Source organism: Protobothrops mucrosquamatus, unplaced genomic scaffold (assembly GCF_001527695.2).
Source record: "Protobothrops mucrosquamatus isolate PMUCROS unplaced genomic scaffold, P.Mucros_1.0 scaffold3846, whole genome shotgun sequence".
Taxonomy (NCBI): domain Eukaryota; kingdom Metazoa; phylum Chordata; class Lepidosauria; order Squamata; family Viperidae; genus Protobothrops; species Protobothrops mucrosquamatus.
The window spans coordinates 109,138-120,521 of NW_015389796.1; the positions used below are offsets into that span (position 1 = coordinate 109,138).

General features: G+C 40.2%; 1 protein-coding gene across 1 annotated transcript in view; it reads right to left on the reverse strand.

The window, feature by feature from the left end:
* Nucleotides 1-2,236: 2,236 nt before the first annotated feature.
* Nucleotides 2,237-11,384, reverse strand: part of LOC107298286 (zinc metalloproteinase-disintegrin-like NaMP) — a 33,158-nt gene continuing 24,010 nt past the window's right edge. The window contains 5 exon segments of the mRNA XM_015827660.2: nucleotides 2,237-2,670; nucleotides 4,192-4,321; nucleotides 6,444-6,546; nucleotides 7,557-7,752; nucleotides 8,827-8,916. Coding sequence (XP_015683146.2) covers nucleotides 2,623-2,670; nucleotides 4,192-4,321; nucleotides 6,444-6,546; nucleotides 7,557-7,752; nucleotides 8,827-8,916 — 567 coding nt within the window. The 3' untranslated portion in view covers nucleotides 2,237-2,622.

An 11,384-nucleotide genomic window follows, 5' to 3' on the forward strand; every position in this document is an offset into this window, starting at 1 on the left:
GGGGTGGTGGGCAGGAGGCTTGTCCTGAGGGGTGAGGCGAGGTAAGGCGAGGCAGGGTGGGGGTGCCATTGTTGCAGGGCAAGGCGAGGCAGGGGCCGGGGCGACTGCTGCCTGACACCATCAGCCCCCACACACAGAGGCCAGCAAGCGCATGGGGGCCGACTGTGTCTGTCAGCAGCTCCACAGCCCGCCGCCAGCAGTTCAGAGAAGCTGCCTCTGAGCTGGATGGCTGGCCGACAGCTGAGGAGGCGATGCAGTGGGTTGTGCCTGGGAAAAGGAGAGCATGCGAGGCCAGGAGGGACGGGATGGGGGGGAGGGAAACAAGCCGTGCTGGGATGCATCCGGCCACGTGGGACCTCAATGAGTTAGTGGGCAGCTGGTTGAAGAGGGACGGTTGCCATCTCCGGGACATGGCGCGCATGCCCACAGAAAGGGTTCTGAGTGCCGCCTCTAGCACGCGTGCCATAGGTTTGCCACCACTGCTCTAGCCTCTGAAAGTAGAAATCTCCCACTGTTTCCTTTACAGAAACTAAGGAGGGTCCCTTGGTAAGTCTCTTGTGTCTGACTCTAGGGGGGCGCTGTTCATCTCTCATTCACAGCTGAAGAGCTTCTGGGGTCACGTGGCCAGCATGACTACATGCAGATAGAAAACAAATATCTAGAATGTGTTTAAGGGTGCAGTTGAGACTCATGCACAGTAGATGTCAGGGTTGCTGCAAATATAAAGATCTTTTTTTAAAAAAAAACATATTTATATTTTAAAAATCCAAATGTTTAAAACTGATGTCTTTTAATGTCCTCTGAGTTTTTAGCTAGGATGCAAACATTACCAAAACAAATAGTCAGCTTCTTTATAGAGCACAAAAGATAGGAATCTGCAATCAGGGAATTTGTACCCTTTTGAATCCAGAGAATCTTTACTAGCAGTCAGCATTTAGAATTGTCATAGAATCATAAACCTGTGGAAGTTGCCCTGAAACTAGGAGTGGAACCTGTGCAAATTCAACAGTGTGTTTTTTCTGGGAAAGCTAGAGCAGGGCTGAGGCCAATCATTAATCATTTCCTACAGTATGATCTTCTGAAGAAAAGGAAAACTTCTTTGAATAGTTCAATTTCTGCTAATTAAGAAAGGTAATTTGTCTTTTCATCTGGACTTGAGAATTATCAATTTACTCGCAGTGACAATTCACCATACAGTGCCAAATCCTTATGCTGCGATGTTGTTGATTTCACCTGCTTTTGCATGGTTTACTATATTGCACTTAAGGAGTACCCGTTTCTGTATCCCTCTTCAAGCAGACAGCCAGAGATTGTTTGCTTTCCAGCGGTTTGACACTGAATAATAGAATGACAAGAGTTGGAAGGGAACTTGGAGATCTTCTAGTCCAACCCCATGCTCAGGCAGGAAACCCTGTACCATTTCAGACAAATGGCTGTCCAATCTCTTCCTAAAAACTTCCAGTGTGAGAGCATTCACAACTTCTGGAGGAAGCTGTTCCACTGATTAATTGTTCTCACTGTCAGGAAATTTCTTCTACTTCTCTCCTTGATTAATTTCCATCCATTGCTTCTTCGGGTGCTTTGGAGAATAGCTTGACTCCTTCTTCTTTATGGCAGCCCCTGAGATATTGCAACACTGCTATCATGTCCCCCCTCGTCCTTCTCTTCATTAGACTAGACATACCCAATTCCAGCAACTGTTCTTTATATGTTTTAGCCTCCAGTCCCCTAATCATCTTTGTTGTTCTTATATGCACTCTTTCTAGAGTCTCAACATCTTTTTACATCATGGAGTCCAAAACTGGATTCAGTATTCTAAAGGTGGACTTACCAAGGCATTATAAAGTGGTATTAACACTTTGCCTGATCTTGATTCTATCACTTGAACACATACGAGGAACCGGACTGTGTTACCTCAAGGATTTGAAAATAGTTCAACCATTTTTGGTAAAGCCCTTGGCTCTGACCTATTCAGATGGACCCACCCACCCCCTAACCAGTAACAAATCGTTCTGTACTACCATATGTATATGATGTATTGTTAGGGATTCCTTCTGAGACAGAATGTGAACAAAACACTATCAGCCTTTTGAATTTTCTGGCTGATTGAATGAGCAAAATCCAACCTCTTTAATGTCAGTAGATAATTAACCTGATGATTTACCTCATGATTGCATCCGGATTCTTGATGTGGTTTACACCAGTGGATCAAATTTGAAAATCAATCTTTACTAAATGCAGAATTAGATTTGTTTATTGATGGAAGCAGCTACATCTTTGATTATCACAGTGAAAATTTTGGAACAGAATGCATTGCCTTTGAATATGCCAGCTCCAAAAGTAAAACTTCTTCCATTAAAACATGTTTTGCAATTGGCAAAAGTAAAACAACCAATATTTTTTTTCTTGGCAGCACATATACCGTGGAGCTTTGTGGCTGGAAAAAAGATTAATTACAGCAAAAAGTTAGTCAGAATAAATTTGGAGAAGAAATATTGCAGATTTTAGATGCCATGTTGATTTACTAATATGATGAAGAAAGATGGGTCTCTTTGGGCTTGAAGGAAGCCAAACCTTCTGGAAGGAGGATCGCCAAAATCAAATTTGAGAGAAGCTAGTGATTCATCCAAAGGCTATTTCTATGTCAATACACTGCCCGAAGCAACAGACCTGAAAGTCAATGTCAAAGGTTATCAATAGAGTAAGGCAGCCTCTTTCCTACACAACTAAACTCTGTCATTCCCTAGAATTAGCCCAAGATATTCAATAAGCTTCTTTCAGGTTTTATATGGTGTAAAAAGACAGGAAAAAGTGATTCCTGATCTTTTAAGAAAAGCTTTAGAATTGCTTCAGCACTTCTAAATGGCTTCATTGAACTGGTGACCTTTAGGTCACAACTGCTCTGCCCTGATTTATCATCTCTTGTTGTTTTGAATAATATTTTTCTTTTCCATAAGGAAATCTAGTGTATTCTTGGATAATAAAAGTGTTTTCATTCAATTTACATCTATATTGGTCTCTCACCACAGCTTTTTGCAGTTTATAAGTTTGCAAAATATTTGAAGCTTTTTTAAAAAAAAATACTTTAACTTTGGATGGAAATATCCAGAAAATACCTTCCCTGTTTAATCTATTTCTTCGCTTTGTTTCAACATTCTTTGTTTTTTGTAGTCTCTTATCTATCATTGCTATGTTACACAAAGTAACAATGTATCAGATTACAAAGAAGTAATTGTGGCTGATATGTGAAGAAAGACCATTTTGCAACACGCAATCCCTAGCTGAAAACTATTTCTTAAATTTTGATGAAATGATAATGGCTGCAGAAAATATCCGGGTACATGTAGCTCTGAATAAATTAGGAATGTGATTTGAAAGCAGCAAAAGTGTTGGAAATAAATATGGACTGTACACAGACTTAGAACTGAGTTGATTGCACATAGTTCCCTGAAGTTGAACAATGCATTTTTTTTTTTTACAATCTAAGTGGAAAAGTGATAAATTGTTTTTTCCTAGGAGGATTGAAAGTGATTAGGGAAATGAATTTATCATACTTAACTGTATTTTGGGGGGAAAATGGACTAACTTTGGACATTGGATTTATTATTTTTAACCAGACAATGATTGATAAGAGATGGTATTAAGAAACAAATGTGAATATTTGATCAAGGACAAATCACTGTTAATTCCTGGGATGATTTGGGATAGATAAGATACTATCCCAATGTATAATTTTTCTACACATTGATCAGAATAACAGTTTGTTAGCAGATGGTTTTGAAACTTTAATTTTGCTTGTTTTATTATTGTTATTCCTGTTAATTATTTTGTCATTAATATAAGTATATAGATGACAAGTTAATAATTTGTAAATAATTTTAGTAGTTCAAAAAATTCTGGAGCCTGTTTCTCAAGAGGTGGGAAAATAATATTGCAGTAATATCTTAATCAGTATTCAACTATGTGTTTATGCGTTAGGCTTTTTTTCTTTTTTAATGTCTTGTTTTCTGTTTTTTTCATTGTTTTTTTTTAATTTTTTTTTGAAGTTTTGTGTTTTAAAATAAAAATAGAACCAAAAAAGAAAGAAAATCTAAGCCAGCTTTCAGCAAGATCCATTGCAATGTTAATCCAGTGATCACCCATTGGAATCAGATCTTCCAGCAGACAGATAAAAGGTAATCTTTTACTAACCTTTCCTTCTTCACATTTTATTCCAGGTTCAACCATTCCAACATCTGGGTTTTCTTTTGAAAAGTGGAATTTGCATGGATTCTCTTCAGCTGAATCATCTGTGCAGTATAACCTACCACATTTAACATCCCTGAAAAAGAAACAGTCAATTCCTTCTAATTAAGTGGATTAAGAAGATGTCTGTTTCTTTGCTCATCCGCAAATATTTAAGTTAAAAAATAAAAAAAAAGAGAGATGGAGAATCAGAAGCTTGCTCAGCCTCAAAATGAACTGGTTTACCTTTAACAGGTAAATGAATAATCTCATAAAGTTTTTCAAGGTTTGGGGGAAAATTAGAGAAACACAGTTTCTGTATCTCCAACTAACTCGCATGGTTTCCCTGTTTATGAAGGTGAAGATAATTTGAGTCAGGATTCTTATCATCAGAGTAGTAACGTATCTATTATCCACATGGAAAACTCCTAAATCAGATTTAGATGCTTGGTTTTTCCAGATCTCTAGCCTAAATTTCCAATAATCTGTGACTAGTGAATGATGGGAGTGTGAGGTGAATTGAAAACTAAAAGTTTAGGGCATTTGCTCTAATTGCGCTAAACATTAGAGAGGAAAATTGTCCTGAAAGATGGATATTACTCCATTTCAATTTAATACAATTATGAGAGAAAAAATTAATTAAGATTGAAATACAGATATATAAAATAAGGACTGCTCTTCTTTAAGTAGGAAAAAATGGCACAGGGTTCTGTGTGTTTGTGTAAGGGCTAGAGGCAGAGTGAATTTACACACTTCACGAAAAGGTACTGTAGCTTATTGTTTGTATTGGGTTCAGTGGTAAACATCTCATCATTGTGGTTTCTAAGTCATGGTTTATGACTAAGTGCAATACATATACATATTCTTGTGGCTCCATATGCTGCCTCCCATTGTTCCTGACTCTCCTTGTGGTTCCTGGAGGAGCTATGAGTTCTAAAAAGGGCCAAGAGATGCCTAGAGAGCCTCTAGAGCAGTGTTTCTCAACCTTGACAATTTTAAGGCATGTGGACTTCAACTCCCAGAATTCCATAGCCAGAAATGCTGGCTGTGGAATTCTGGGAGTTGAAGTCCATATGCCTTAAAATTGTCAAGGTTGAGAAACACTGCTCTAGAGGAAGAGAAGGGATGACTGACTGGGCATGACTTAGAACCACTATTGAGGCCTACCTCATGCTGGAAAGTGTGGTGAAACAGCATTATTTCTCTCCTATTATTGTGTTCTCAGAGTGCCACCCTGTGGCCTTGTTTCAATGGAACCCTGGCAAAACCAAAGGGCATTGAGTACTCGGGGCTCCAGGCTCCAGGACTTTTTATCTTTGACTCTGAATGGGGTTGCTCTGCCCCAGACAGGTCAAGTCTACAACTTAGGGGTTTTCCTGGAGCGGGAGACAGTCACAGCTAGGAGTTGCACTAGCTGCGGCCTTTCGTTTATTGATCCCCAAAACGGATCCCCAAAACAGCCTCTGCGAGCTGCATTGGTTGCCAGTCTGCTTCTGGGTGCAATTCAAGGTGTCAGTGATCACCTCTAAAGCCCTTCATGGCATATGGGTCCAGGTTACTTGACCTCACCCACTGGGATTGGCCCATCCCACTCATGCTGGTAGAAGCATCCTGCAGGTCCTGTCACCCCAATTATTCCAGCTGGCTCACGTCCAGAAGGAGGGCTTTCTCCGCTGTTCCTCCTGCCTCAACATCTTGCCACCCCAATTTGAGGTTATCACTATAACAGGATCTAGAATTGGCATTGCTAAGCAAGGCTATTGTTAATTGAGTTGCACCTGGTTTTATGACATTTCTGCCATGGTTTTTAGTGACTCACTACAACTGTTAACTGAATCGTATGGTTCTTAAGCAAATCCGACTTCCCCCCTTGACTTTGCTTGTTGGAAGCTGGCAGGGAAGTATCATCATGTGACTTCAGCACACTGCATCCCTCGTAAATACATGTTGATTGACAAGTATCTGAATTTGGATCCCATGACTATAGGGATGCTGCAACAGTGTAAGTGCAAGGACCAGTTGTAAGACACTTCTTTTAGTAGTGACGTTGCTTTGTAACCCAAGATGGAAAACAAAGGAATTTAGCCATTCAGAAATTGGATCACACTTCTGTTGTTTTAGCCAGGTGATAGAATCAGATTCCCACAGATATGAACCTGACAACATATTATCCTTAAATGATGTCATCATCATAGCAGGAAATAATTTAGAGTGCTTACTTTGGTTCACACGGAATGTTTGTATTGTTTTCCTTTTTGCAGTAGCCATAATCGTTCCCTTTCTGGTTATTCAGAAAACATTCATCTGGAGCCACTTCTGCCTCTGTAAGAGGAGAGTGAGGAACAAATACATGAGTGTGTAGCATGCCAGCAGGATTCCAAATCACCACATGGCACCTGATCCTTTTCAATAGGGACCCCAAAATTGTATTGGAGATATTCTATATACAAAGCATTACTGCATCACTCATCTATGATCAAGATAAATCTCCCTGTTTCCTGTTTCCCAGAAAAAAACATCTCCTTTATATGAAAAGGAGAAACTTGTTTTCAGTAACGTGTGTTCCTTTTTCAACATAAAATCACGCCGAACATTTTGGGATAGTCTGCCATTAAAGTCATGAGTGATCAGTGACAAGAATCACATCCCTAACATCTGTTTCTTTAATTACTATGCCAAGTTTGAAGAAAAATTCAATCTTAGGGTTTGAATACTCTTAGCAAACAGTCCCATATTCAATCTTTATTATCTCTGCTTGAGAAAGGTGGAAGGTGACCCTAATTAATTCTTAGAAGAACAAAGCTAAATGGACAAAACTCTAAGCTTATAACAGGTTCTTGATGTAGTTCTTTGCACTTTTCCACTAGTATTGGCTTACTGCACAATACCCATTGATTTAAGACAAAGAGTATTGGACAATAATTTTGAATTGTTGCTGTAACATACAACATAGCAGTCTGTCTATGGCATACACACCCATGCAGTTCACACATAGATTGTCTCAGATCTTTGTCCACAACCCACAAAAGCACCCTTCCCCCAAAGTCCATCTTTCCAGATTTCTACAACTGCCATCATCTTTGACCATTGGCCATGTTCTCTATGGATGCTTGGAGCTTTAAACCAAAAGATGAACTGATCTGGAGCACTGAGCTATGAAGCTTCCAAAGAAAGAACTTCATCTTGAAAAATTTACGCCATCATGACAACACACAAATATAACAGAAATGAAATGATGACTTACTATGGATACCAAGGGAAAAATACCTTTGATCAATTGCAACAACTGTCTTTTATAACAGCACTATTCTGAAACCCTAAGGTTGCCTTACCTGGCCCAAAGAGAGCAATACATTGGTTGGTCAAAGTGGGACATGTCCCCCTGAAGCAGTAACCCAAGTTGTTTTGGCATGGGTGTCCATCCTTATGGAAGTGATTCATGGGACACTCAGGAGATTGGCCAGTGCAGAGTTCAGTCAAGTCACAGTCATCCTTTGCTGCCCGGCATAGTTCTCCTGCTGTCTTAAACTAAGGGTGAGAATGAAGCTATCACTCTTTAGCAGCAGAGATCAAAGAGTCAAACTATGATTCACAACACATTTCAAAGTCTTTTCTTCATCTACCATGAGGATTACCAAGCAAGGTATCTCTTCAGTGTTACAAATGGGCTCCACAAATTAAGACATTGTGTATAATGCCTAGAAGTCCCAGCTTCTCTTATTTGCTATGAGAAAACGATTGCCATGAAAAGCTCAATTCCTAAACCACAAGTTCCACATGTTGGCCGACCATGAATATCAGTGAAAATCAATTTGGTCCTTATGAAAGAGCAGCGAAACGTTAATTGCTGAACTTTTGCGTGGTATATTTTTATTTCCTTACATGGGAAGAAGCATTCATAGCATTTTCTCTCAAGTGCTGAAAAAACATGGCTGTTTTCTGTTCCTGTGAATTTTGGCTTGTGATGGAACTATGGAAGTAACAAAAGGTTTTCAGCCTCTCTGCTCAAAAGGTTTATTATAGAGTCAACTGGGGTCCCATATAGAAGGAACAAGAAACTTGCATCTTTCACTTCATGGTCCTCCAGCACCTCCAAAGTGTGCCACAAAAATATTTAGGGCTTTGGAGAGCAGGTAGGGAATTTAAGGGTGGGAAAGAAAGCAATTTGACTTCTAGAAGTCTCCTAAACCCATCTCCACCCTAAAAGTCATAGCAGAGAAGAAGAAAAAATGTCATAGCATCATCAGAGAACTATTATAACCTTCCAGAAATCAGGAAGCTGAGTTAGGGCACCAATCCCAGACATTGCCCACCCTTATTAAACTGGCTTTCCATGCAAACTAAGTCTAAGAAGGATAGGTATTATTTTCATAGACGTGACTTAACATGCCAAAGGAATGCATTTTAGTCTGAGACAATGCTGAAATTTTGTTAAACTGTCCTCCCCATGTTCATAAGGGTCAAGTAAACTGGATGACGGAATGAGAACAGGGTTAAAATGTTTTTGATCACATTAAACAAACAAAAGATACCACATTTTCATATTACTAGTAAGGAACAGGATAAAATCCCCTCCTAGTGTTAAAAGTAAACAAGTCTTACCTGGCATTTCTCACAACATCCTCCATCTGCACACTCAGCCCCAGGTTTCAGTTTACACGTTGCAGCCTCGCAGCACTCGTTTTCACATATCTGAAAACCAAAATATATCAAATGATGTCATAGGCTTTTCTGCCTGGTCTTTTTTAATTGGTCTATTTTGAAGAGGGAAACTGCCAAGGAAAAGGATATTTCTGCCATGTGTCCCCTCTTATGGGTTCATGTTAGAAAATGAATATGTCTAATAGCAGCCTGAGTGTTTGTTATTTCAAATAAATGATGCCATATCTACATGAAACATACCTATCTGATATTTCCTATGTGAAAAGAATAAAACAAACAAATAAAAATATCCTAACCTCCAAATTGTGAAGCTCACATAAACTGCAGTCCAAATCTTTTGCTTATTCTGAGCAATTTTCTACTCAGGATTCCTACCTTTGAGGTAGGCCAGAGAAGAAGCACCAATCATGAATATTAAGACTACCTTTATTGCAAGGTTATGATAACAGAATCTTTCTTGGCTGAAAATACATTTCTCCCCTCATCATTATGGAAAGATGGATGAGAGGTGCTCCTCTTGATATGTTTGTCATACCCCATTGCTTCTGCAGGCTAAGCTACTATTTATGTGACCATTAAGTAGCCTGTTTCTCTTTCTTTTGTCTCTCAAGCACATTGGCATAAACAATTACATTGTGTATTGACTCTATTTAAAAAATATAAGGAAAATACTTTAATAAATTACTGTTTGTATGAAAAATTACTATTAAAGAGCAGAACAGAGATTGAAAATCTTTAAGTTCTGAGAGGAAGCAGCTCAAGAAAATAATGGGATATGCAATGTGTTCCATGTTGCAGGATCCAATCCGGGTTGATCACCAGGACCAGAGATTTAGTCTTTCAAGCTTTCAGACTTGTGCTGGAGCCTATTCTCAAGGAACTTCTCTCTCACAACTTTTCTCTCACACATTCTGTTGAGAAAGAAATTCTCTGAGGATTGGCTCCAGCACAAGTCTGAAAGCTCAGAAAACTAAACCTCTGGTCCCGGTGACTGACCGAGATTGGATCCTGCAACGTTATCCTAGGACACACATATTTGACTTCATTCTTAATGTGGCCATGTCAACAAAGTAGGGGTTTTCAGTAGGGAAGGATATTCTTGGAATGTTAAAACACCCATTTTAAAAAATGCATTGTCTTCCCAAAAGGAGATATCAGTTCTCCATTTGTGTACAACTGATTTCCCAAATCCAAGAAACCACTTCATACATGCACGTACATAAAGGACACAAATCTATGCCATTCACAAACCAACCTCTTGGATGGTTCAAACCACTGAGAAAGCCAGATGATTTTGCAAGGATTCCCATTTTTGACAAAGTTTTTGGAATCAGCCTTGTTGATTTAAAAAAAAAAAAAAAAACCTTACCTCTGGAGAGCCACAATCACATTCTTCTCCCTCTTCCACAAAGGTATTCCCACAAACTGCATTTGTAATAATATCTGTGCTCAAAGGGTCATTGAGAATGCATTGTGAAGCTTCACTCATGATATAATTCTTATAATACCAGAAACTGCAAGAGCTGAACTCCTGGGGAGGTAGAAGGCTGAAAAGATGAACCAATATAAGACTGTGACATCATCCAATTTGGACCGGGAACAGATTTCATTGATCTATGACAGTGGTTCTCAACCTTTTTAATGCCGCGACCCCAACCGGTCATAAGTCGAGGACTAAACCGGTTGTAAGTCGAGGACTAAACCAGCCGTAAGTCGAGGACTAAACCGGTCGTAAGTCGAGGACTTTCCCTGCCCGGGAGCGCCGCGCATGCGTGGTTCCGCCCCCTGCGCCGGCCAAGGCATAGCTGGCAAGCGGCAGAGACGGAGCAGGCTGACCACCAGCTGGCCCAGCCCAAGGGAGGTAAGGCACCCGCCGGAAAAGGGGAAAAAAATGGCAGACAGCCTTGCTTGGCGACCCCCATGAAATGGTCGATCGACCCTAAATGGGGTCCCGACCCACAGGTTGAGAACCACTGATCTATGATCATTTAACAAAATGAATTGCAATGAAAACTCCATGTGACATTAGTTGCTTAAGCTACTTCTTGTGTCTAATGGGCTGCCTTTCATTTTCATTTTAGTCAGCCTCTCTGTGGGAAAGGAGACTGGAAATGATACAATGATGTTGCTGATGGGATAAAGAAGAGGGGGCAATAATTCAATTAAAGGGAAAACAGTGGAATTGTTTCTTTCTCTTTACTTCTTTTGGAGAGGTTGAACTTTTTATAAGAAATGAATGCAGCTGCCAAAAAGGCCAACACAGTGCTAGGCTGCATTAACAGAGGGATAGAATCAAGATCACAGATTACCCCCCACCGACCTGTACGCTCCCACAGAGTGGGTCTCCTCAGGGTGCCGTCAGCCAGACAGTGCCGGCTGGCGACCCCAAGGGGGAGGGCCTTCTCTGTGGGAGCTCCCACCCTCTGGAACGAACTGCCCCCAGAGATCAGGGTGATCCCTGATCTCCCTTCCTTCCGCCGCGCCCTCAAGACGTGGTT